Source organism: Aulonocara sp. 'chitande type north' Nkhata Bay, linkage group LG7 (assembly GCF_057382095.1).
Source record: "Aulonocara sp. 'chitande type north' Nkhata Bay isolate Kocher_YH1m ecotype deep benthic linkage group LG7, A_spYH_male_GT1.1, whole genome shotgun sequence".
In the NCBI taxonomy this organism is placed as follows: Eukaryota; Metazoa; Chordata; class Actinopteri; order Cichliformes; family Cichlidae; genus Aulonocara; species Aulonocara sp. 'chitande type north' Nkhata Bay.
This window is the reverse complement of record NC_141350.1, coordinates 271,093-298,696: the sequence shown is the minus strand read 5'-3', so window position 1 is coordinate 298,696 and position 27,604 is coordinate 271,093. Positions and strand designations below refer to the sequence as shown.

Sequence of the window (27,604 nt, the reverse complement as noted above, 5' to 3'; positions counted from 1 at the left end):
ATTACAGGCTTAAGAAAATAAACTCCCCAATAACCCCATCAGATTTCCTGTAGCTGCTCATATTCATTTCCTCTGTAAGCTATAGATAGTTCATGAATATTTCTGAGATGTGTTGACTGACTAGTGTGGTGTCGACCATCTACCCCTAGACAACAGGAAAAGCTCAACATTTTCTGCATTTGTTTGTCTTACTGAGAAATAATGAAAACCCAGATATTGATTTTTCTTAGGCCTTTGTTTATAAAGACCTTTATTACCTGCAACTCAGGTTTTATCCTCCTAACTGGAACACCTGATTCTCAAGCTTTTATTTTTGTTTTAATTTGAGCATCAAAACAAACCTCCACCTTTTCCCTGTGGTCTATAAGAGGATAAATTGTTAAACAGCTCACGAACTGTACATCATAAACCACTTCTCTGTCTGGAAAGTGTATTGTAGATTTAGATTGGCAAAAATTAATAAAGCAGGTACAGCTGATGTAAATGTGATTTTTAATTGATAGTACTCACTATGATTGGCCGATTTAAAGTCAGAAAGTCGTAAAAACAAATATACCAGCCCCTCTTGGTTTAAAGCAATGAGTCAAAATGTTTATGTGGCACCGCAAACTCTAAAACATTCCTGAGACAGCAATAAAACCGACATTACACAGTTTATATCCACATCTTTATTTTGACAAGCTGTGCCAGGAAAATACTTGAAGTGGTGGTTTGTGGTGCACTATTCATCTCCTGTGTTTACACTAGTGTTTATAGTTATTTCCATGCACAAAGGTCTGTGTAACAGAGAAATATGAAAGTTGATGTTAACATGTTTTAACACTAAATCATGAATTTAAGTGACGTCTAATTCATCTTTTTTTCTCCCTGCTCATCATCCATGTTGAGAGGAATCCAGTAACAGCAACCATTTATTCAGCAACCATTAGTTTTCTAGCAGTGATAATACCATGTATTTATTTATAATCAGTTTATTTACTTTGGTTTGTTTTTTTTTAACAACTGGTAAACAACAACTTTATATCGTAAGAAAACATCTGGGACACAAACATTTCCACAACTGACACAACATGACATGACATCATTCAACAGTTAGACCATTTGTAAATAATTGTTGAAGAGTAATATGTGAACTCACATACAAAGGTCTCTACATGTGTGCAGGGGTCCCCACACTTAGGGCAGCGTAGCTGGCTTCCACCCTTACCCGATCCTCCGGAGCCAGACATTCTCTTCCCCTCACTGAGGCTCTTCTGTGTAAAAACAACTGTGTTAGCACGTGTTAAATTAAAGTATTATCATCCACTGCTTTAACTAGGTTGTGTACGTCCACATTTACAAAATGTTGCAAATAAAGATTACCTTTCCACCATCACTTCCACCATCCTTGGTTGTCCCATCTTTAGAGCCATAACAGACAGAGGTCTCTGAAAACGACCTCACACGTACTCGAGGAGGCAAATGAGTTTCTCGAAACCCGTGACGACTCAGAAAAAACAACTGAATCCGAGAGCACGACAGTCCTGTTGAAAAAAAAATTTAAAAATTTTAAAAAAAGCAACATCCCTTTAGATTTCTATCAGCCATAAGTCTGAAAACTAATGACATTTACATATGATTTTAATTGCGTTTTCCTATACAATGCATAGTGTCCTTAGCATTAATTTTGGGGGAAGAGGGCATAATATTTTCACTTAAATTTTCTTTTAGTTTTCAATTAGGCTTCACGTGTGTCTGGGAAATGGGCAAATAAAGGTTAAAAGTAAAACAAAAATGTTTTTTAGAAACGTTTAAAGATTTAAAAAGGGGCATTTTAACAACATGTCTAATATTACATGTTATAAGGCTACATAATGCATAAATACCATAATACCAAAGACCATATTTCTATTTCATGTATATTATTAAGAGCAGTACTTCACGGTCTGATGCAAGCATTGTATTTACATGGGGTAAAATCGCTCCTTATGTTTTTGTTGTTTGTCATGAAATCATATGTATTGTTGGTCTAAAATCTGAAATACGAAAACGTAGGTGATGTGACAACATTGTCCTAACTTTAGCTTCTAAACTGTCATGAATTACCTTTTTACCTCCTGTTGACGTTAGCTACAGAACTGTCATAACAAACAGTAATCTAGGTCAGCTGGGGCCCTGATTCCACAAGTTGAAGCAAATAGCTCAATGTCATGCAGCTTAACGCAGCTGTAGGGCAGGGAGTGTGTGCGTCTTCCCTTTCGTACCTCTGTTAGCAGTGTTTAGGAACAACCTGGCAGCCGAAGCACATGGACAGGACATCTTTTCTTCTGTCTCAAACTCCTTAAACAAGCAAAAAAGTGTCAAGTTAGCATCGTGCAGCTAACAGACTGCGCTGAATAAGACAGGCCGGTTTAACGCCTCAATACTCCAACGTCACAGTTAGCATTAGCACAGCAGCTCGTTGACGAGACTAGATAGTCGCCACTACAGTCTAAATATTTACACTGTACACCACACGAAAAGGTGTTGGTATTTTAAGCTATCACGCAATGCTAATGCTATAAAGGTACCCTTTATGAACACTCTATCTAGTTAGCTTACGTAAATAGGTAACTGTTAGCTTCGCATGCTAGGCCTTAACAAAATTCACTAAGCGTTTTCTTCTAGAGGAAATGACAAGCAGCCGACGCTGCAGAGCTAATAGGCAGAGTGACTCCTAAGAAAAACAAATTTGCAGGTATCGTTCCCAGCTTATTTAAAACTACTAACTACGAAACACAAAGCAACATTTAACTAGCTTTCCAGTTTTACTCACAGTGCGCGTTGAAAGCAGTCGCGTCTTGACAGCCCCTCTCTGAAACACAAATTTGATAAATCACTAAAGCTTCTGCACGTTTGTTACAGCTAGAAAGGTCAGTGTGTCATGCTAATGCCACAGTGCCTGTTACATGGACTGAAAAGTGTCAACTTCTTTAGACCGTTATTTCACAGGTGTGACACGAACTAAAGTGATGTAACGCCTGCTGTTATGAGCTAGGTTATTAGGTTGGTTACCCGGCTAGCGAACTAGCCTTCCCCAAAGGAAGCGTTAAAAACAGTGTGCAAGGTGTCAGCAGCATGGTGGATTCATTCGTGCCAGAGCATTCAAAACCCATCCAGATATTTTGAGATCTGCTCAAACATAGCGCGATTCGTGGTGCGTTCATGACAACATAGTAATATGCAACGTTAACAAAGATATTGTGAAATTAAGTTGCGTTTGGTAGTTAAGGGACATATCACATCTAGCATTATAACCTGTTAACAGTCGTTTCAGTCACACTTTGTTATTTGATAGGCTCAGTTCAGATTCAGTATGCATTATTATGTAGAAGTTTAACACAGCCTTGGTACTCATGAGAGTTAGTTTGACATTTTAATGCATGTGATGAGATGAGATGAGATAGCCTTTATTTGTCAGTTGCAGGTCTTTTGCCCACAACCGAGATGACAGACCTTGCCGACCGTACATACAATACAAACATCACATTGGGGAGACAGGTCAGGCCAGGTAGCGAGGGAAAAAAAACATTGAAATGTGCAACACAAAAGGATAATACAGGAATGCACAGGTATCAACACACCATAACACAATAAACACAGACAAGCAACATGGGAAAGAGTTCCAGTGTGTACACCTGATCTGGGACCGCTGCAATCTCTCGACTGCGCCTCCAGCTGACCCGATGTCCACATCATGGGGGAGGTGGCGTTGGATCCGGGGTAGGGAGGGTCAGGGGCGGAGCGTGGGGGTGGCTTACTGGGCTTAAGCCCGGGTTGTTTTGTCAGAAGCCCGGGGTCTTTTGGAGTGTAATTTTTTCATAGTTAGATGCCTGGCTGACAACTGTATAAAACAAAAAGTACACACAATATTCGAAGCACATAGTGCACACTGTGGGAATTTACGACTGTGCGTGAATCCCCCCCTGATATTGGTATGATCCGAGCTCAGGCACTAAGCGACTGAGCGAGGGGGCGGGGCAGCTGCTGCCAGCAGTGAGTGCGCTGTTGGAGAGACGGAGCCAGCCATACTAAGGAGAGCTTAAGTTTGACCAGGTACCAAAGCAAATCATTCGTACCGTACAAATAATGTAAATATGACGGTGCATCACGAAAGATTGATATGAAACTGATCACTTGACCAATATTACGTTACTTGCTCTTCAAGTGAATCAACAAATGGCGAAATGAAAAGCCGAACAAATGCTATTTTTTTTAGAGAGTCTTAGCTTACGTGTGTTTATTTCATATTTTCAGTTCTTACCCTCCCCGACTAAATCGGTTTCAGTTATGTACTGAAATATAAGAATGGACATTAGAGGCTTCTTTCAAAGAAAAAACTCAGGTAAATGTTATTTTATATATTATGCTTTGTATGTTGTTCAGTATATTTCTATGCAAAACAAGAGGGATTTCAGTACACAGCAGGATATTCACATTTGTAACCAGATATTTACATACACTTTAGGGAGAAAACATAAAACATTTTTACTGTACAACATCAATTTAGAGTAAATTTTTGTTTTAGATAAATATTGAAATATATTTTGAATTAGTTAAATGTCAGAATAAAGAGAGACAGAGCTGTCTATTTTTTATCACTTTCATCAAATTTAGGAGTACATGTACACTAAGTTTATTGTTAATTAATAAGAAAACTCCAGACGATTCCATTCTGAGCTGAAGAAGCTTCTGATAGGTTAGTAGAGTCCATGTGAGTAAATTGGTGGCACAGCTGTGGATGCATATAAGGCAAAACACAGAGCCTGTTTCTTTGACATGGGAAAATCAAGAGATATCAACCAAAACACCAGGAAAAGAACTGTGGAGCTCCATAAGTGTGGCTCAAGTTTGAATACAATTTGGTGCCATTTGCAATTAAGAAATACAGATAGTTTCTCTCTTTACTCTTAAAGTTAACAAATATGTTTTTTATATTTATCAATCTAAAAAAATAAACATTTAGTCTGATTTGATGTTACAATTAAAAAAGTGTTTTTATCTGAAGAGTAAATATCTGGTTTCAACTGTATATTTGATGATTGTCAGCACAAAGAGGGAGAGAGAGGAGAACGAGGACAGAACAGATGAACAAGAGCAGGGGCCCGTTCTTCGTACGTCGCTTACTACATCCAAGATCAAATGACACATCCAAGATCAAATCATCGCGCTAACCGTGAGCTCGCTAATCCGGTTCCCCGAACACACCTGCTGTTGACGATTACTACAGCTGGACGCAGGAATGTGACATCACTGGGTGTCGTAAAAGGGGCTACGCATCGATAGTAGAAACATTGATCGTCAACCCGCTGATTGGTCGGCGAAAATGTCGAAGGGGCGTGCTCGGTATTTTCCGGCAGCAGAGCAAGAACTCATGAGTGAGGGATTTCAGGAGTTTCAGAGTTTAATTAAAACGCAAGAGAACACTGCAAAGGCTGCAAAAGCAAGGAGAGAGGGCTGGCAGAAAGTTGCTGACAAATCAAACTCGTAGGTAATTTAATAATAATAATAATAATGGATTGGATTTATATAGCGCTTTCCAAGGCACCCAAAGCGCTTTACGATACCACTATTCATTCACTCCCACATTCACACACTGGTGGAGGCAGCTACGGTTGTAGCCAGGCTGCCATATCGCGCCATCGACCCCTCTGGCCAACACCAGTAGGCGGTAGGGTAGATCTATCATATGACACTATATTGTCCAATATCATATGGCATTATATTATATTATAATATGTTATATTATATCCCCTTTCACATTAGAGCCACAACAGGACCCACAAGAACATGGGAACAAGTAAAAGTGGAATACAGGAGTATTCTACAGAATGGTAATATTTATCTCTTAGATTGCTTTGCGTCTCTTGGCAAGGTAATACTGGCCTGTAATACTCTGTTAGTTTGTTCATAACAGCAACCAAGAAAAGGGCAGAGGAAAAAAAGACAGGTGGTGGTCCTGCACCCCCTCGTCAACAAGTTGGTTAAGTAAATAATACCCTCACGGGAATATCGATATCTCTCTATGAGCACACTGTCGCGCTGAGCTAAAGGATCCTGTCTATCCCGCAATATACGCTGAATTCTGAGGACTCTCCTTATCAATCTTGCACCTTCCGCAATGGGTTGGTCGCGTATACGGACAGGACATGGCTGCGACAGGCTTCCCAAATCCACCTTCGCTTTTATAGCCGTGGTCTCTCATCTTGATTACACGAAGTAATTTACTATTACTACTCTGAAATATGAATTACATCTGTAATAATCACATACATGTAATAGAATGTTAATAGTACATTTCCCTTTTTTAGGAAATGACCTGTATGTATCTGTGTGACATCAATAAAAGGATCAAGTGCTGCATTATCTTTAGTTACATTGATGTTATTTATTTATGGTGAAACAGTGGTAAAATATCGCTGTTGCTTTCGTATAAATGAAGCGGACATACCTGCGTGGCCGCGATCTAATCCTGTTTACATAAAGTAAACCTGCTCCCGAGCAGGTTTACGCTTACGGCTCTGTTGCTATGACAGCAAGTCCCGGATGAGCTTCGGGGAACCGACTGATCCAGGATCACGCGAAATCGTCAACAATCTAATCCGGCTAACCTACTTAGCGAGGTACGAAGAACGGGCCCCAGGTGAGACACACATGTTAGTCAAATGGTTGTTTACCAAAAGTATCACCGTATCATAGGTCCTCATGTATCTCGTACCTAGTGTTTCTTTTTAGGTTTGTTATTTTTCAAATTCTATATTTATTAAGTTATGCAGGCTTGTTTGCACAACAAGGCTAAATAATTATATAAACTTTTCTCAATCTAAATAGTGGACTTTGGTAGAATTAAAAAATAAGTGTAGTGCAGGTCTATGATGATTTTTAGTGCTATCATCTAGTTCTGATTCTGGTTCTGTCTTGGTTAAGTCCTCAGTAGTCCTGATTTTGAACTGTTGTAGTCCTGTTTTAATTCTGGATCAGTTCTGGGTCTGGTTGAATTGGGGTTTAGTCCTCGTGTCTTGATACAGCCCTGACCTTGTTCTGCCTTGCTGCTTAATTAAAAAACTAGTTTAAGGTGTCCTGCATATGTGATATATATTTTTCCCTATATGAAGTCATTCTTTTTTGAACAAAACTCAAAACAGAGCCTATTAATCTTTTAGTCATTTCTACCCCCCCCCCCCCCAAAAAAAAAAAAAAAAAAAAATCCCACATGCATACTACCCTTTAGGGCTAAGCCCCGGGTGTTTCAAATGTCTGGCTCCGCCTCTGGGGAGGGTGATGCGTCAGTGAGTGCTTATCAGTATCAGTATGTGTGTGCGTGTCCATAGTTCAGCTGAGACAGTGTCCTTCGCCCTGCCAGGCTAAGTAAACAGTCTTCCAGCCAACCCAGGTGGCCTTGTAGGGAATGGGAAGGAACAGACTCAACCAAGTCGTTATCAGGGAGTTTTTGTTCGGTTCCAGCCTTGAGCTCTGGCCTTGAGCTCCGGCCTTGAGCCCACAGCTGGCGCCGAAGGGGTAGCCGCATTATGATGGTACTTGAGAATTTCAAGCTGTTTTTAACACTCCGACACTGGTCTCTCAATCTCCCGTTAATAGCTGCGAGCTTCTCTGTGATGTTATTAGCCGTCGATTCTGTGGTCTTGTCACTCTTTTTTGCTCACATAGCAGATTCTGAGACCTCACGACCGCAGCCAAATGCATGTAACTTTAAACAAAGAAAGAAATGAAGAAATACTCTCAGAAATATGGGCTAGGTTTGACATCACCCGTGTTATTGGCAAATATGCACTATTTTGTCTTTGTTCTTGATACTGTGCAGTGTTCTTGTTAATTTGTGTATTTCCTGTTGCGCTATCCAATAGTGTTTGCGATTTTATAGTTCAGTACATCACTTATGGATTCTTGTGATATGTGTCCGCCTCTGTAACCCAGAGCCACTCAAAGTTAGGGCTATTTGTCTGTCTATATGTAGTGGAAGGGCCCGAGGGTTAAAAAATACTGTGCAGTCCTATATAAAGTTGTCTTTGTGTCACTGTTTTGCTGACAAGGTTTTTTGGGACACTTGATGAGATCGAGTCTGTGAAGTGAAAAAAAAAGAGTGTATGATTATCTTGACCGTTTCATATGTCATGCTGTTTCTGCACAGCTAATTCTTCACCCTGTTAAAGCAGCTTGATAAAAGACAGACAGAACTTTAAATCAGAAGTTATGCCCGTTATCTATGGATGACAGAAAAAATACAAATTTTAGGGACATGTTTCATCAGAAATATACTGTATGCTACAAACAAGAAGCTGTTTTTTTGTTTTAAGAAGGGGCCATGACACTTTGTCATGGATGTTATATGGATAACGGAAAAACTACTAATTTTAGGGACATGTTTCATCAGAAATACTGTATGCTACTATCATTCAAACAGACGGCTGTCACAAGATGTCTTGTTAAATATAAGTGAATGAATGTGAGGTCAGAGAATAATGGCCAAACTTCTCTGAGCTGATTGGAAGGTAACAGTAACTCAAATCACCACTTGTTACATCCAAGTGTATGCAGAAGAGCATACCTTGAAGCTTCAGCAGCAAAACATAACACTCAAGACTGCATCTCCTGTCAGCTAAGAACAGGAAACCAAAGCTACATTGAATTCACAAATGCTCACCAAAATTGGACAACAGAAGATCTGAAAAAACATTACCTGATTGAATGGTTCTCAGTTTATACTGCAACATTTGTATGGTAATTAAGGCAGTTCTAAAAGCAAAAGGAGGTCCAGCCCGGTACTAGCAAATTGTACCTATAAAAGTAGCCAATGAGTGTATGTGTAAGGTTACAACTTTTCTCCCAGTCAGTTGTACAAAGTAAGACATGCAAACAAAAACGACTCATATAAATTTACATTTAAAGTCTGATTTCAAATGTCTCAACCCAGCTGCACAGTTAGCTGTAAAAGCTGTTCCAGTGTGTCATCTCTTAAGGCTCCTGGACAAAACTTGGCTTGTGAGCTTCTGCCGTCCACCACCACCTGTACACCACCATCATGTATTCAGATAGCTTTATCACATGCACATACTCATTAAGGCAGGCTCTCGAGAGAAGTGAAAAATGCTAAATATCACGTTGACACAGCAGAACCTGATTATTATTAAAGAGGTATCACACACCTTTTATTTGACCGGATTATAAGACTTTCAGTACAGAAGTCTGTCTACAGAAAAATACAAAAATATACGTTGCTATGAATACTATTCATCCTTGGTTTTTTGTTGTTTTTCACAAACAAATTAAACTGAAAAGCACACATCAAGAAAAATTGCGCTTTGTAGCAACTGAAAATAAAATAAATTCCTAATTATAATAAAGGTCAATCAAATGGACCAATATGGCAAGGCCATGATGTAAAATAAATCCGCTTGGCATCTTTCTTGGCCTTAAGACAACAATTCTGATGGCTAAAGATCCAAACGGGACACAAAAAAAATAAAAAAAAATTTAAAAAAATTGCGCAATTATTTACCTGTATATTGTGACAAAACTAAATCATACAATGCCTTGTGAAGCCAACTGCATGATGTCATAGAGTTTGATTATTTATTTTTAGGTCTTTTTGAATTTAACTCTGCAGGTATTCACACTTTTGTTGTCCCACACGTACAAAATCTTTTTGTTGGGATAGTACGACAGCATAGCTAAGATTCCATTACCTGATCTTATGTCAAAACCTGCATCCACAGGACTCTCTTTCTTTAAATCATAGGCATATGTCACCCTTCTGTCTTTGTCATCTGTGAAATACAGCACCCCACACACAATGAAAGCATTTCCTGCTTTAGCTGTCGGGTAGGTGGTGTTTATGACAGACTCTATAGAGAATGTGTCATCGTCGAGCTTTGCGACCAGTGTGCTGTCATCTGCGTTTGAGGCAAAGATGACCCACAGTCCACTTTCATCCACAGCAAACTTGAAGTATGTCTTTGAGTTTCGAAAAAGATAAGTCAGGTTGTGATATCTGGTGTCTGGCATGGTCAGAATCTGCGTTCTCTTCGTTTTCAGACCAAATCTGTAAAAATTTAAAATATTGACCATTAAATAAATGTTGCAGGCATCAAACACCTCAAGACAGTTGCAGATGGTGCAGCACTTACTTTATAAGTCTGTTTTTTCCGCCGTTGTGGTAGTAAAATGATCCTTTATAAACAACATGGCCACACCCCTGGTAGAACCTCTTGGTGTCTATAGTGTTTTTAGTGTTTTGCGATGTTGAAAGGTCCTGATATTCCCACAAATGTCGACCTGGTGACAAAAAGTTCTTGCGTTAAATCCAATCAAATAACTCTCAAAAGTCTGTTATGAAGTGAGAATTCATGGATGTTGTGTAAGTCACCTGAAAAATGATCGGCCACCCAGTACTGATCTTCATCCAGCTGCGACGCGTCTGACATCCAGGCTCCATAGGTGCTTTCCATTTCAGTGGGCTTCTCTGAGCATTTTATGTTTTTAATAATACACTCTAAACAAAAAAAAGCACACACACACACACTTTTGTATTTCAGTAAACTATACAGTAGAAGGTAATTAGATAATGGCATGATTTGAAGCTTAATTAGCAAGTCTCTAACCACTTTCTGTTGATTTGTCACCGGTGGTCACACTGATCTTATTATCAGACCAGAGCTTATTTGAAGAATCTGAAAAAAAAATGAAAGATCATTTTTAATGTAAATATTAATGATGTTTGAGTCATAGCAAGTGATCATTACTTTGTATTTTTGTGTGAGGTGTGAAGTGAAGTGTCAGTATTGAGGTCAAAATGGGACACGTGGCAATTCCTCACCAGTTGTCATGGGTTTATCATTGACGTTTCCACTGTTATTGAAAGTGTCTCTGTTTTTATCCAGTTCTTCAGAAAGTGAACCTTTAAATTGAAAAAAAAAATGAAAGAGTGTATAGAGATTCTAATGATATTATAGTTTCAAAAACACCATATTAGGCACATACTGGCACCAGGTTGGGCCCTCTTTTTCCTTCACACCTTTGATTTTTTTGGCATAGATTCAACAAGGTATTGTAAACAACACTCAGAGATTTTGGTCCATATTGATATGATAGCAACACACAGTTGCTGCAAATTTGTCAGCTGCATATCCATAATGTGAACCTCCCACCCAACATATCCCAGAGGTGCTCCATTGGATTGAGTTCTGGTGAATGTGGAGCCCATTTGAGGAGTCATGTCAATTAACCAGTTTGCTAGAAGCAGCCATTCAGAAGACGTGTACACTGTGGTCATAAGCACATGGACATGATCAGGATCAATACGCGGGTAGGCCACGGTCTTTAATGATGTTTAACTTGTACTTAGGGGCCCAAAAATCCATGCTGTCACATGGTGTTTACGTAAAATTTTAACCATACCATCCAAATGTTCCAGCAAAAATCAAGACTCCAATATAAATAGGATGAAATATTCCATATAAATAAATAACGCTATGAGAGTAACGAGTGTGTTAGTCTTACCTATAAATCGTGTCACTAATGCCTCTGTAGCATTTCGTATAGCAACATTGAAGGCAACATCTTTATCAGCCTCTTTTAGCTCTAGAAAACAAAGTAGAGTGCTTACTCTCTTGTTTTTTTTTCTCTTTTTTTCATATATTTAGACTTCAGTTTATCTCTAGTGTCTTAATGTTTTACCAGGTTCTATTGTTTTATCTGCATCCTTTTTAGAACCAGGAACAGTAAAAGCATCTCTGGTGTTTTCAGCTGGATGTGGAGTTGGTGTTACTGCAGATACAAAGATACAAGTGAGTTAGTACACGTATAAACAGTATAACCAGAATCAGATACAGTATGGCAGTTTTTTACCTGTTATTGTGCTTGTTTTAATGATGGTTCTCCTGCCATTAAATGTATCACTCTTTATGTTGGCATCACGTGGGGCTGCAGAGTGAAATTGGAGCCACATTCAGAACTTTTATTATGAAAGAAGTAACTTAACCATTCAAAGCATATGATTTCCTACCTATTAATACTCTTACTGGCCCCTCTGTGACATTTGCAGTGTCTGTATCATTCCAGGAGCCCTGGCTGTCATTTTGATCAAAATTTAAGGACTCTGGAAAATTTAAAGAAAAAAATGGCTTTAGCATTTTCTCTTCATGTAGTCAGACTAAGGTTTGTCTCATCTGAGGTTTACCAAGTTCTGTTGTTGCATCTGAAACATTCAAAGCACCTCTGGATTTTTCTGGTGAATGTTCTGTTGGTGATTCTACAAAAAGAAAGAAAACTTTTACTAGAAGAGCTGGCACACCAACTAGAATCAACCAGTCCTTATAAGCTTGAGCTTCTTGTCACTAAATGTAAAAAGTTAAGATATTTAAGGTTTAGTTAAATATTGAACCTTGAGTCAGCATAGCTCCTGATTTTGTCAGCAGCTCAGGCATCATTTTGGATATTTATTCAAGATTAGAGTGAAATGATAAATTCAAGAATTTTATATAAATAATAACCAAAGTCAAATAGGATATTTCATAATCCAAAGCAATGATTTCATACCTGTTAACAGCATTACTGGTCCTTTAGTTTCTGTGTCATTCAAGGTCCCCTGGCTTTCATCGTCATCAAATGTTACTGGTTCTATGATTTTAAAAAATAAGTATTAGGTTGAATTTTGTTTTTTAATATATTCAAACTTATGTTTGCCTTTGCAGTCTTGGTTGATTTACCAGTTTTCACTTTCATGCTCAGATGTTTCTCAGATTCAGAGACATTCAAAGCATCTGTGGTGGCTTTCTGAAGAGGATACGCTGTTGGTGATTCTTCAGGAAGAAACACAAGATGTAACTACAATTTCTGCTGCACACATTAGATTTGTATACAAGTAATATATAAAAATTGGTTTCTCACTCCTGGTTAAATCTCACTGTTCATGAGATAAAAAAAATAAAAAGCCTAAACTATATATTTTCATAATTAATGATGTTTAAGAGATAAAGCTCTTACCACCCCAAAACATTTACTACAGAAACATAAAACAGCACTGAACTTTAAACAGCTTGAATTTACCAGTTTTCAGAGTTGCTTTAATGAAGGTCTCGCTGCCATTAGAGGAGTCACTGTTTAAATCTGCATCAGGTGGAGCTGTGAAAAGAAGACAACAAAGTTCAACACGTCTTCTTTGCATACCAAGCACAACAAGAGGAGGACATGCAGTTAATAACTCAAAGCACAAGGTTTATTACCTGGTAATAATTGTACTGGTCCATTTGTAACATTTTCAGTGTTGGCATCATTAAAGTTGTTCATAAATGGTTTTGTGTCTAGAGGAATTAAAATGTTGTCATTAATCAGTCCTGGTGAATTTTTTGTGTTGGATTTTTGTGTCAGAAGGGTTACAAATGTTCATACCTCCTCTGGTGTTTGTAGTGATGGGATTTCCGGCTCTTTTTAGAGATCCGGCTCTTTCGGTTGGGCTCACTAAAAAGAGCCGGCTCCTTCGGCTCTTTCCCGGCTCTTCAGGTTGTTTTGTTGCTTTAATTAATTTATTATTAACAATAATATAAAATTATGCACAAAAGGAATTACTAACGTAAAAACAAGTGGTTTTATTTATATATGTTTATATATAAATATATGCGGTGGCCCCTAGAGACAAAACACGTACAAACTCCAAAACACATTTCTAGCATGAACTGAACTTCCAAAGCAGAGCTACTAGATCACTTAAATTACACAATTGAAAGCATGTGTGTATTGTTTGTGTATTTATACACAGGCACTCATATATATATTCAAATAATTTAAAAAAAAGTTCATTTACCTGTTATTACCACACACCAAATCCGGTCATTGGTACTTGCTGGCTTGTGTAGCCACAAGATAACAAAGGCTCAACACTGCGCCCAGCATCCTGGAGCACTTCTGTTGTTCTTTTGTACGTGTTTTGAGTTTTTATGTGCTTCTGAGTTTTTATATGCTTCTGAGTTTTTACGTGCTTCGGAGTTTGTACGTGTTTTGGAGTTTTTACGTGTTTTGGAGTTTGTACGTGTTTTTACGTGTTTTGGAGTTTTTACGTGTTTTGGAGTTTGTACATGCTTCAGAGTTCGTACGTGATTTGAAGTTTGTATGTGCTTTGTCTCTAGGGGCCACCGTAAATATACTTTTATTTATTCACTCCACATAAAATGTAATAAATAAATCATCTAATACAAAAATCAACTATTCACATTTCAAGTTTTAACTATTTACATTTTCAGCTTTTTCCTTTCACAAATTTAAAGTGAAAAGAACACAAAACACTGCAAACCACAACACAATTAAATATAAATTATAATATGAAAACTAAAAGAACATGCATATTCTCTGTCATATGGACCTGCATGAATAAACTTTCTCAATCCTTTATCATCTGCAACCGAAAATAGTTGTGGATGATTACTATACCTTTCTAATGTTGTTGTCCCTGCCTCTCTTTCTCTCTCTCTGGCTCTGTTCCTGTGCTACTGAGTGTAACTACCGCCCCTCCCCCCTCTGCCCAGCGTAAAGCACAAGGCTCGCGTGCAGAGTGAAACGGAAAAAAAGTGCGAGAGAGAGGCTGAGAGAAAGAAAAAAAAAAAAAAAACACGTGACGGCTCGCGATAAGGAGCCGGCTCGCGTCGTTCACGTCAAAGAGTCGGCTCTAAGAGCCATTTCGTTCGCGAACGACCCATCACTAGGTGTTTGCAGCTGGACCATCTGTTGGTGATTCTTCAGTAAGAAAGAGAAGTTGGTCCACACATTAGAAAAATTATATATTCGAATAGTTAATTGCTTCAATTTGGAGCTCAACTTCATACTCTGCTGCAAGTATTTTAAACAGTTTTTCATTCTTAGGAAAAATTTAATTTGCAGTTTATTTTAATCCCAAAATTGGAAAAATCTTTTTTCATAGAAGTTAAAATCAAGTTAAACACTGCAGACATGATTAAGTTGCTTAAATAAATAGAGCTCAATAACATAGAATACAGTATGATCACATTAGGATTAAAAACAAGTGTTAAAAAACAATCTGAAAGCAAATGAAGTAAAATAAGTATGGATTAAAAATATGAAGTGATAATATAATACTATATAACTAAGGTAAGTATTCAAAGACATTTAAAAGATATTAGTGCACAGTCTGTTAGTCAGTTGTAACGTCAGCTTGTGAATGATTGTGAACGAATAAAGTATCTGCAGCCAGTAAAACTAATCAAACCAAGTATGAGCCCGTACACTCACAACAGGAGCATTTTTAAAACACACCAGTTTTTACTGTTGTTCACTGACAGTTCTGCTGCCCTTAAATGCAGCACTGTTTAGATCTGCATCACTGGGGTCTATACAGTGAAAGCACTTCTAAAGTGACAGAAAGAGGATGTTTTAGAGTTTAATACCTGTTAATTTTCCTGCTGCCTCTGTGATGACTTCAGGGTTTCTAAGAATTGCTGTGCTGTAGCTGTAATCTTCATAAAACGGTGAACGGTCTAGAATGGGGTTTTTTTGTTTTTTTTGGGGGGGGGGGGGGGGTTTAAACTGTGTGGTTTAAATACATTTTTCATATATTCAAATTTAGTTTTTTTGATCATTTACCTGATTCTGTCTTATTGTCCAGTTTCTCAGGGTCAGAGACATTCAAAGCATCTATGAGGTTTTCAGATGGATGTGCTGTTGGTGATTCTGCAGAAGGAACGTAGAAGATGTCACTGGATGATTGGACACACAATTTATCATAATTGTAGAAGAAACTTGCTGGTTTATTACAAACAGCAAGCGATCTTTATGTCATATCGTGTGTAATTTAAAATCACATAATTCACCAGTTTTTGTGTCTCCAGTTATTAGGTGATCGTAAATGTATCGTTTGCAGAAATATAAATGAATTTGTTAACGTCAGTTCTAAAACATTCAGCCGTCTCTTAAATATCTTAGCAGAGACACTCTGACACTCAAATGGTTTCTTACCAGCTTTCAAATATGTGTCTAAAGTTTCATCAGAGAGAGCTTTTCCAGCATCATGCGGCTCACCTGGTGTTGGTAACACCGTGGAATCAAAGAGGAAATCCAGTACAATGAGTATAGTGTGAAATAAGATTTGTGTGTACAATGAATGAGTACCAATATTAACCTGCTAATAAATTCATTGGTGCTTCTGTAACATTTTCTGGGTCGATTTCAGTCAGGTTGTCACTTTGGTAATCTGGGTGAGGTGATATCCAGTCTGCAGAAAAGAAACATGATCAGCATAACCATAAATGTTTTAAATGAATCCAGATACACTATTATACTGTATATGTGGCCAAAGTTTCAAATCCTTTTGAGCCAAAATGGAAATAAGCACAAAAGATCGCATTTAAGGTTTAACTGAGTGGGAAATGCAATTATTCAACCATTTTTATTTGTGTTCTGAAGTGATGTGGCAATACTGATAGCAAGCACAGCAGACATTTTCTTACCACTTTCCACTGTAGTAACAGTAACATTTCTGAAGGAGTCGCTGTTGTTGTCTAAGGCTACACTCAGCAGGCCTGGAGGGAAAAAGAGGACATTTACAATTCTGCAGCATTTTCAGTTGTGACACAAAAAACAAATGATCGTGGCTGCGCTGACTGTTGTTGAAGTTCAGCACTTCTCACCTGCTGATGATTGGGACCTCTCACCTGCTGGGACCTCTGTGACATTTTCTTCTTTGGTATTGTTGAAGGCGTCTTGACTGTGGTTTGGATAAAAAGAACCAAAATCTAGGAAATAAAAGATGTTGAGTTTGATGCTTTTTCTTAGTCAAATATTAGTCTGCCAAACAAGACTTCTTATCGCTCAGAGTGGTAACTAACCTAATTTTATATTTGTGCCACTAACATTCAAAACATTAGTTGTGTTATCAGCTGGACGTGGTGTCGGTGATTCTGTGAAGAAGAAAAAAAGAGACATAAATTGCTACCCTTATCTCAGAGCAGTTACGAAGCACACACCATCCATAACATCCACCCATACAGACATACATATATACTTTGCAACTTGTTGTTTTCTGTGTTGTTTTATTAGCTATTAATTTTAACCCTGTGAGGTCTAAGTCATCATCAGTGATCACCCTGACTCTGACTCTAACTCTAAACAATCAGAAGATGGATGAATGGATGAACAGTTGTCGATCAGGCTAATGGACACCTCTATGACCAGTGTGTTGGGAACTTATCTTTAAGATCAACATGACTGAAACTAAGAGACTAAATAAAATAGAGACAAATCCAGACAATCAAAGAGTTTAAATTAAAATCTAAATAACAGTCTTAAATCTTGTTTCTGTAGGAGAATGGCTTCTGTGCTTTTAAAATCTCGGCATTAATCATGCCTTTGACCAGTCTGATTTGTGAGGAGAGACGTGAAAAGATTTTACTTTGTGGTAAAACAACTAGAACTGTGAATGTTACACTGCTTAATATCATAGTGGATAAACAAGTGATTTTTAACTACTACTGAAATCGAATATAGAGTGAACAAAAGCAACTGAACACTCTTCAGGTCAGCCAACACTGTTTTTTTAATAATCACACAGCTTCTCATATCATGTTTGCGGTCCTTGGTCCACTGGCTCATTGTGGCATTATTCCTACCTCTCCATGCGTAAATTTGACGACTACTTCCTTCAGTAATCTTGTTTTTCATGTCACTGGAACAACAGGTGGAGCAGGGTGGACCAGGTGGACCAGGAAGACCTTTATGTACACAGATTATTAAAAATATGATGTGCAGAACAGACCAAATTAACAATACTGCTAATATAGACTCTTTAATATTAACCCAATTATATTTATATAGTGAAAAGTCAAAACATAAGTCATCTCAGAGTATTTTTACACTGTAAGGCTAAGACTTCACGTGGTGGGTGGGTGGGGGCTCTGATTCTATATTCATTTTGAATGTTACCAGCCAAAGAAGCTGTTATCAGTTATTGCCACTTTCATAAATATCACTGGATGCATAAATATGAGGTGAGTGACTTTAACATGAAGAAAGATCAGCCTGGGCCACACTTATGAAGAGCACACATCAGCCTTGACTGGTTGGGTTAAAGGGAGAGAGGAGAAAATAGGTCAAGGAGACAATTAAAACAAAGAAGGTTGGCTGAGTCAGAAATGTTCAGCTCCAGAGCCAGAGACCTCTGCTGAAAGCACAGGGAGGTAATGGCATGCAATGTTCATGGCCCTTTGAAGTCTGTGGAGTAAAAGAGAGAAGAGTAGAGGAAAGGTGCTCGATGCGTCATGGGAGGTTCCTCTGACGCAGCAGCATAACTAAGTGATGGTTCAGGGTCACCTGATTCAGCCCTAACTACAGGCTTTATCAAAAATGACCGTTTTAAAACTAATCTTAAAAGTAGAGATGGTGTCTGCCTCACAAACCCAAACTGGGAGCTGGTTTCAAATGAGAGCAGCATGATATCTGAAGGCTCTGCCTCCCACTGAAATGCTGAAAATGTGAGGATCAGAAGTAAGTCTGCCCTCTGGTGCTATCTACAGAATATGGTACCATGAGATCTATAACATGTGTCAGAGTGTGATTAAGCAGGACTGCAATTCGGTTCTAGATTTAACAGGAAACAAATGAAAGGGCCTTATTATGACAGAAATATCACCTCTCTCTACTCCCTGTAAGTACTCTTGCTGCAGAGTTTTAGAACAGCTGCATCCTGTTATAAGGTGTATGGTAAGTACAGAAGTCTGGCACAGAAGTAACAAAAACAATAAAAGAAAAAGGAATGCTGTGATGTGGGCTACCCTATTAACTGTTCATATAAGACTGTTTTAACCTTAGTAATGACTTGTGATGCCTCAAATGTATTCAGTTCAGTTACATTTTATTTTTATCGTATTAAACCACAACAACCAACGACCACAATAAAGGTGCTTTATATTGTAAGGTAAAGATGCTACAATAACAGAGAAAAAGCCACAAAAATCAGGTGATATGAGCAAGCACTTGGGGACAGTGGGAAAGAAAAACTACTACCGGGGAGTGGCAGCCTCTGCCATGACTGGTTTGGGAGTGAGTGAAGGGAAACAGGACACAAGACATATTAAAGGTGTGTTTTTTGATGGAAATTAGAACACTGGGGTTTTCAGGTAGCCCTAGTGAGCTGTATGGGCAGAGATTACCCTCATTAACATTTGATGCACACCCAGTTATTTTGTTCTGGAAGCAGGCCTGAAAAATGACAAAAGCTACTCAGTTTAGAAAAGAGAAGTAAGGATTAGCCCTACTTAGCATAAATTTAACACATCACAAAAAGACTGAAGAGTTGAAGGAAGGAAAAGGAACCAATAACAGTTAACAGTCTTTTAAGGTAATGTCAGGCTCCCTGAGTATTCATCAAGAGCTTCATGTTAGTTCAAAAACCTAAATTTCTTCAGAATCTCAGATTAATCTCAGAGTTTAAGCCATGCAGAGTTGGTAAAAAGATACAGTGAATGAGTGAAAGTTAAAAAAAAAACAAAAAAACATTGCCCACACTGCAATTTTCAGTTTCAAAACAACAAAAATACTATAATTTGGGCTAATCAGTGCTAATCAGTGCAGCAAACACTTATCCCACTGCAGTAAACAGCTATGTGGCAGCTAAATACAAGTTTCTTGCAGACAGTGAGTGGGATGCTCGTGTTGCGCAATCACAGCAGGAACAATGAAAGACTGTTTGAAATGCACGAGAAGCTTCTGTTCTGCAAATTTGGTTGTTTTCATACAGCTTTTCGCTGAATGGGAGAGGAGATGGGTTCTCAGATTTCTTAGACATATAAAAGTTCTCACCTTTTCTACCTCGTCTCCCCTCTGGCCCCGGTGGACCTGGGGGTCCAGGTGAACCAGGTTTACCTGACAGAACAAAAACACTTTGTAATGCAGTAGGAATTTAGCATAATTTGAGTAAATTTACTCAGTAAATTTAAATTTCAGTTTTTACCTGGGGGTCCAGGTGGGCCTGGAAAGAAAAAAACAATTCACATATTTAAAAAAAACAACAACAACAACTATGGGCAGTAAATACGCAAATGAAAACAGTGGAGATGCATGTTTTTATGATGTGCACCTGTTAAACAAATTCCTTTGGAGCTCCTGCACATGTCTGTGAAGGCTTTGACCTGAAATAAAGAAAAAGACAGGCATGAGGAAAGTTTTGATTTAGGTGTAAGTTAACCACATATAGGGCCATTTGAGTTAGGCCCTGTTAACACAGAAAGGACAGGGTGTTTTCTAAAGGTCTATATTTTAATATTTTGCCATGTTCAGTGTTTATTCCCAAAATCCAGCAAAAGAATCATTCTCGTTAACAGAGCTGAAGCAGTTAGAGTATAACAACAACAACAACTAAAATTCCCTAAAATTTTCTCACTTCTTAAATGTCTGCTGTTCTTTTAATCTTTAGGCTTTAGATGAAACAAACTGAAAGTGAAGATTAATTGTTAATAAAAACAATGATACTGCCCCTGGCTCCCTCACAAAATATACAGTAGCACGGCTTTGAAGAAATGCCAGTTTTGTAGTGGAAGAAAGTGGAGCCGAGGGAGGAGCAGTCACTCTTCACAGCACAAAGTACTTTTCCAGGAAGCACTCAAGACTAGAAATTTGTTAATGGTTACAACAGACTCCTGGATTTCTTAGATTGCAAGGAGATGCCTCACGTGATCGTATTAAAGACACCAAACTCTGGAAAAATAAAAAAATTCAGTTTTTGTCATAATAGAGTAAACAACTTTTAGCATTAGTATTCACAGTCCTACAGAAACATCCAAGCATGCTGATGTCTTACAGGAACCATAGAGTATGTCATGAGCATCAGCATATCCTTCTGATCTTCGCTTTGCATTGGATCTTCTTCCTGGTTTCTCCTGCGGCGGTGGAGCTTCCTGAACTCTCGGGCCTCTCCGGGGTCGATGGGCAGGATTCCCGTCCGCAACCTGCAGCTCTCTGTCAGCTCCTGCATCTGGGACTCCAGCCTAAACAGCTCATCTGCCAACTCTTTCTGCCGAAACAGCAGAAACACTAAACCTGCCGTGCTCAGGAGCAGCAGCACGCACATCCCCACCAGCAACACTTTCCACATGGGAGAAACAACACTTCCCTCTTTCATGTTTGTGCCCCGTTCCTTGGTCCTCGCTGCACAGTGATCCGGGCTGTGTAATTCAGAAGCACATACAGCACATTTCTGAACACCTGCCAGCAGATGACACGTCAGAGAGAAACCACAGTAGAGCAGTTGGAGAGGAATAAACATGTCAAAATCTGCCTGGAACTACAGCGAGAGAGAGAGACACGTGATGCATTGCATAATAACAAACATCTGCAAGACTGCTGAAATCTGTAGGCTTGCATGATTTAAATGCAGCTAATGGACATATTTCCAGAATGACACATCCTCCAGACAGCATAGGGCTTCCCATCATTCTGGTGCCTGTTTTCCTCAGCATTTTCACTAGCTTGTCCTACTCAAAATTACATGGAAGTGGAATAAATAAGCTTCGAACAAGGGACACATTGTTGGGATCTACAAAAGAACTTTCAGAGAGCTTTCAGCAAATGTCTGCGAGTGTGCGGATGTACATGTGTGGGTGTCAGAATATCCTTTTTATGAAAGGGTTTTGTTTTTTTCTATTCATTGCAATATGAATTTCGAAATTGAAAGTTTCGTAAATAGTCAATGTTACATTTTTTTTGATTGATTTTTGATTTGCTGCTTTTTCGGGGGTGGGGGGAAGAGGTCATTGTAGCTTCTGTTGCTAATTTCAGAGCAAGACCAACACATCCACCCCTAGATGTGTGGCCAGTATCTTTAAACAGGGCATACCAGCTATTCACAGGTACCAAGCATGAAAGCCAGCTCATTCACAAAAGCTTTCCATGAACAGTGTTTTTTCCTTTCAACTTTGCAACTATGATTTCTTACACTGGACTAACTAACATGCAATCAATCAATCGCTTTGACAGCACTTTTAGATTAAATTATTAAAACTGAGCTTTTAAGAATATAATTATGACATTTTTTAATTCTTCTTTTCCCTTTCTGAACTCCTGAGTAAGTCCTTGTCTCCTTTGACACAGGTCAGTCTGACCCAGCTAATTAATTTCCCTTTCAAAAGCCTCCCGGGTTGATGAATTGGACAGTGGGGTTTCTCTGGGTGCAACAAAGCTAAATGTGAAGTAAGCCCATCTAAACACTAATGCAGAGCACAACCAGTGAAAGCCTTGCAGGTTCTCCATTCTTATGAATAAAAAGCACCTCCTTTGTTCTGCTGGAAACTGCTTTGTGGTTCAGATATGCACTGCTGTGTCTCAGGTTCACTCCTCTGCCATGGTGCTTGTAACCCTCAAGTGACCACGTCTCCAGGCAACTGTTAAAGTGAAAGCTCAGCCAAAGGATTTATAAACACTTGAAACACTGGATTTATATATATATATATATATATATATATATATATATATATATATTGTATTTGGACCTTGAATTGAGACACTGTGTTTGATATTAGACTTTAATATTAAATCAGTTTCTGCGTCTGGCATCTTGCTTATTTAGTCTATTTATTTATAATGAGCTCACATTTCGCTGCTCATCAGTGTCCTTCTGATGCAGTCTGACAGCAGCAAATTCATGTTGTTCAATTTTCTGCAGCACAGTGATGAAAAACTTAAGATACATGACAAAATACTGTAATTGTAAAATAACTATAAAGGTATAAATAGTTTAGAAAATATCAAAGACAATAAGTAAGATAAGGGCTAATGACCCTATAATTGTAAGATAACAGAGATCATCATGAAAAAAAATCATAATGATGTCTGTAATTACTGTATATTTGATGCTAACTACTTCAGTAATACAAACAGTTAATGATAAAGGTTGATGTGGGTGTATTTTGATTTGAATGTGGCTCAGTGCTATGTTACGTCCTAGACTGAAGGACAGACTCCACAGGAGATAAGAGAGGAGGAAACCCACAGGTTGATCATCTTCTGTTTAGTCTGCTGCAGACTGCAAACACAGTGCTCCATTGGGTGTACCTGGCTAGAGAAATGCAGAGGATGCTGCCGGTAGAGGAGCTCATCGCTGGCCCCATGGTGGCTGATAGAGCGTCAGAAGTCACTGCTGTCCTGCTACTTCTGCTGCTGTTGCTGCTGCTTTTCACCACCTGGAGACAAAGAAAACAGTCACACATACCAGGTAGGCACTAATATATATATGTATATATATATATATATATATATATATATATAAATAAATGGTAAATGGCCTGTATTTGTATAGCGCTTTACTCAGTCCCTAAGGACCCCAAAGCGCTTTACACTACATTCAGTCATTCACCCATTCACACACTGGCAATGGCAAGCTACATTGTAGCCACAGCTGCCCTGGGGCGCACTGACAGAGTGCGCCCCAGGGAGCCTTTAATTAATATGGTATATAAATACTTATAGTTAGTACAGTAATTACAGTAATTACACTCTAAATACACTTCAAATTACAATTAAAAAATCTTTACCTTATTTATCAAATCCTATTATTCATCCTAAATAACTCATATATATATATATATATATACATATATATATAGATAGATATATAGATATATATACACATAGAGTTATATATACTATATACTATAAGTATTTATATACCATATTAATTAAAGGCTCCAAAGTGTCTTTTTATATCATTTAGCCATCCACTGCGAAGGAATCAGATACAGAGTAAAGTCAGCAAGCATCTAATGACAAAGAAAGGGAAACCCTCATATACACAGAAGGTCTGCATCAATGACAAAACAAGGTTTACTCAACCATCACAGAGCGTGTTCCTTGTCTATTAAAACTATCACAAACAGTCTCTGTTTTGCAGCTCCAGGTGCAAATTCCTGTATACTGATGAAAATGGTTCATGCAGAAGTCAAATAACAGTTACACACAGAACAAAGAGTGCCGTCCTTACTTGCCACTCTCCTATATACTAAGATCAGAGCCTGGCAGCTATCCCAAAAAAATACACTATCTTTCTCAAATTAAACTCAACAGACAAGGTTCTTGCTAATTTGCAGTAGAAGTGGGAGTCTACTATCATAACCTATTTCTCTCTGTCAGGCCCTTCCTTCTTAGCAGGACTCGGTCCCATTCTCTCCTACAGCAGGTTCATCTGGTCTGGGATTGGAACAGCGTGTAACTACTACAACAACAAATATGGGAGCATTGTGCGGGTGTGGATAAACGGAGAGGAGACCCTGATTTTGAGCAGGCAAGTGGGTTGTTTTTTTTGTTTTTGTTTTTTAGAGTAAACCGAACTTGTTTTACAGTAAATTTTCAGATAAAGGTAAAGCCTGGTTTCTTCTGCAGGTCCTCTGAAGTGTACCACGTTTTGAGGAGTGCCCACTACACCTCCAGATTTGGGACCAAAAAAGGACTCGAGTGCATCGGCATGTACGGAAATGGTATCATTTTCAACAGTGATGTCCTGCTTTGGAAAAAAGTGAGAACATATTTTTCTAAAGGTGAGCGATTACCACACACTGACAGCACATACTGTGGTTAGACTATTGCTTTCTTGAACTGTGGAGCTACTGAATGTTACTGTGCAGCTCTGACTGGACCCGGCCTGCAGAGGACCGTAGGAATCTGTGTGAGCTCCACAGCCAAACACCTGGACAACTTACAGGATATGACTGACCCCTCTGGACATGTGGATACTCTCAGTCTCCTGAGAGCCATCATTTTGGACATCTCCAACAGGCTGTTCCTAGGAGTGCCGTTAAATGGTCAATTGCGTGTTTACTGCACATAGATTCCTAAAACCGCATACTATCTGCAAGAAATTGTGACGCATGAGCTCTGGCGCTGCATCTATTGATTTTTTGTTGTTGTTGTTGTTGTTCTTTTTAATAATTCAGAGAAAGAATTCTTGATGAAAATTCACAACTACTTTGAGACCTGGCAGACAGTTCTAATAAAACCAGATATATTCTTCAAGGTTGGATGGCTGTACAACAAGCATAAGAGAGCAGCGTAAGACACCTCATCTCACAGTAAGTCAGTATTGTGGTTTGCGATTTCTTCAACCTAATGTTTGTGTTGCTTTTTGTGCCAACAGACAGGAGCTGCAAGATGCGATAGAGAGCCTGCTTGAAGTTAAGAAAAAGATGATTCATGAAGCCGAGAAACTGGACGACGAGCTCGACTTTGCAACAGAGCTCATCTTTGCCCAGGTCGGTCTCTTTGGAGGGATTTTTGTCGTCCCCCCAATTGTCTTTTCTTATTCCCGTCTGTTGTGTTTAACAGAACTACGGAGAGCTATCAGCAGATAATGTCAGGCAGTGTGTGCTAGAGATGGTAATCGCAGCCCCCGACACACTTTCCATCAGCCTCTACTTCATGCTGATGCTGCTGAAACAGAGCCCGGACTTAGAGCTGCAGCTAGTGGAGGAGATGAACACCGTCTTGAGTTAGTGCAGCTTTACAGTGTTTCCAATATTCCATATTCACAGTTTCACTCTGGTGAGTAGAAGTATTCTGACACATCTTTCATTTTCAGATGAAAAAGACGTGGAAAATATCGATTACCAAAGTCTGAAAGTGATGGAGAGCTTCATCAACGAGTCTTTGAGGTTTCATCCTGTGGTCGATTTCACAATGAGGAAAGCTCTGGAGGACAACGACATCGCAGGTACAAAAATCAAGAAAGGCACCAACATCATTCTCAACATTGGCCTCATGCACAAAACCGAATTCTTCCCCAAGCCTAAAGAGTTCAACCTCACGAACTTTGAAAAAACGGTAAGTGAGCAGAGTGTAGTTCAGCAATAAATGTTTAATGGTTTAAACTAAAAAAAAAACATGCACACACACACACACACACACATTTGAGTCTTTGCCTTCTCTCTTTGGCAGGTACCCAATCGTTACTTCCAGCCCTTTGGCTGCGGGCCTCGTTCCTGTGTGGGCAAACACATCGCCATGGTGATGATGAAGGCCATCCTGGTCACTCTCCTGTCTCGGTACACTGTGTGTCCTCGTCAAGGCTGCACGTTCAACAGCATCAAGCAGACCAACAACCTGTCACAGCAGCCAGTGAAAGACGAGCACATCCTGGCCATGCGCTTCATCCCACGAATGACATAACCCCACAATATCAAGCTGCGAAACATAACGGCGCTTTTTACACTTCAGATGAAAACATCTTGAAATGGGTTTAAAGGCCTTAATGAAGTCCTGTACTAGGAAATACTCACAGTAAATTTGTATTAACAGCACATGTACTCCAAATTAAACTTTACTAATCTTTAACAAAGTACACTTGTTAAGTATAGATTTCTGATTAATGTTTTGACAGTGTACACAGCTCATACATTTAATAAAGATGCATTTACAATGATTGAAATAACTGAAGAAAAAAATCACATGCAGAGGAGCAATGGTTCTGTATTTACATTAGTTTTATTTGTATTATGTTTTCAGTTTGATATCAGTTTCTTCTCATCTCATTTAGCATCTGTTGTTTTGTAAGTGGGTCACCCAAACATTACATTACTACAGGAGCTGCTCAGCTACAGAATCTCACGCTATGAAGCTTTCTCAAAATTTCTCAAACTACAGTAAACTGTTGCAATGGTGGCACAGTGATTGGTCCTGAGTTCAACTCCACCACCTGGCTTGGGCATGATCTCTCCGGGTACTCAGTGTAGTCTCATTTTTGGCTGTGTTGACAAATTTGGTCAAATTAACTTGAGACTTTTTACTCTGTGGTTTTGTAATTACCCAACATTATGCCTGATTTTTAAAAAAGGTTTTTTAGTTTATATAACTAAAAATAAAGCTATAGAAAAAGTACATTATGGCTAAGAACAATAACCCTTTTCATGAATGATTTACCGTAAATAAAATCTGCATTTACTTTGCCTTTGTGGGTATTTCTATGTTATATAATCAGTGTAGAAATATGCTATAATGCTGTATATACTTCAGCTTCACCATGCAAACAACTTCACATAAAAAAGCTCATTTTAAATATTCATTTTCATTATTGTGCAGAATCAGTAGTTCATATAAATTTTCGTATTATTACTTCCTGTTTCACACCCAATACATGTGTTAATAAGCATAAACTCCATGAGAGCCTCAATTTATTAAATAACCAATGAGTCAAAGTCAAAGGGTCATTTTCACATGTTGAATTTATTCATAAGTTAACTGAATGTAATGACAGGCACTCCAAGAAACAAGGATGTTTTTTTTCCTCTGTACCACAGGCACAAATCAAACATGCCGTACTGGCATTAAAACATAAGGCGTAGGGTTAAAACTGAGTATTAGAGACACTGTTAGCATCACACTGTGCTTCAAACCAGCACACAGGCATAGAAGAAACGCAGAAAGCAAACTTTCCCTTCAGGCTGAATTACTTAAAACAAGCCAAAACATGTCAAAGAAACATACAGGTGTAATCTGGCACAGACCAGTCAAACAGCACATGAAGAACAATGGTTCCCTTTCTTTCAGTGAAATGCATGTAAACATTTTGTAAGAATATAAACGCATAAAT

At 38.6% G+C, this 27,604-nt stretch overlaps 2 protein-coding genes and 1 long non-coding RNA gene across 6 annotated transcripts; 1 reads left to right on the top strand and 2 right to left on the bottom strand.

Moving 5' to 3' along the window:
* Positions 1-74: 74 nt before the first annotated feature.
* Positions 75-3,678, bottom strand: LOC147324214 (uncharacterized). The gene is made up of 4 exons (XR_015130524.1): positions 2,795-3,678; positions 2,244-2,319; positions 1,363-1,523; positions 75-1,253 (listed from the first exon to the last, which is right to left on the bottom strand). It is a non-coding gene; the product is annotated as an uncharacterized LOC147324214 (long non-coding RNA).
* A 4,655-nt stretch (positions 3,679-8,333) lies between these two features.
* Positions 8,334-22,441, bottom strand: LOC147324213 (uncharacterized). 4 transcript variants are annotated; one of them, XM_086297830.1, is made up of 26 exons: positions 20,834-22,433; positions 20,114-20,165; positions 19,988-20,005; positions 19,837-19,899; positions 17,649-17,750; positions 16,869-16,940; positions 16,695-16,775; positions 16,491-16,562; positions 16,163-16,255; positions 15,628-15,714; positions 15,432-15,521; positions 13,426-13,548; positions 13,260-13,337; positions 13,084-13,158; positions 12,744-12,836; positions 12,574-12,654; positions 12,215-12,286; positions 12,041-12,133; positions 11,884-11,958; positions 11,713-11,802; positions 11,536-11,616; positions 10,853-10,933; positions 10,638-10,706; positions 10,403-10,528; positions 10,164-10,311; positions 8,334-10,078 (listed from the first exon to the last, which is right to left on the bottom strand). In XM_086297830.1, exons 1-26 carry the CDS (start codon positions 21,296-21,298, stop codon positions 9,616-9,618), a joined length of 2,943 nt encoding a protein of 980 aa, XP_086153956.1. In that variant the 5' UTR covers positions 21,299-22,433; the 3' UTR covers positions 8,334-9,615. The 4 variants fall into 4 exon arrangements, with proteins under 4 accessions (XP_086153956.1, XP_086153955.1, XP_086153957.1 ...); XM_086297829.1 differs by having other exon boundaries at positions 8,336-10,078; positions 16,671-16,775; positions 20,834-22,432; XM_086297831.1 differs by lacking the exon at positions 15,432-15,521 and having other exon boundaries at positions 8,338-10,078; positions 16,671-16,775; positions 20,834-22,432.
* A 558-nt stretch (positions 22,442-22,999) lies between these two features.
* Positions 23,000-26,961, top strand: LOC147324212 (aromatase-like). Its single transcript, XM_086297844.1, has 9 exons — positions 23,000-23,242; positions 24,157-24,307; positions 24,406-24,560; positions 24,648-24,824; positions 24,957-25,071; positions 25,157-25,271; positions 25,345-25,507; positions 25,598-25,839; positions 25,954-26,961. The coding sequence occupies exons 1-9, from the start codon at positions 23,095-23,097 to the stop codon at positions 26,182-26,184; spliced, it is 1,497 nt and encodes a 498-aa protein (XP_086153970.1). The 5' UTR covers positions 23,000-23,094; the 3' UTR covers positions 26,185-26,961.
* The last annotated feature ends 643 nt before the right edge of the window (positions 26,962-27,604 follow it).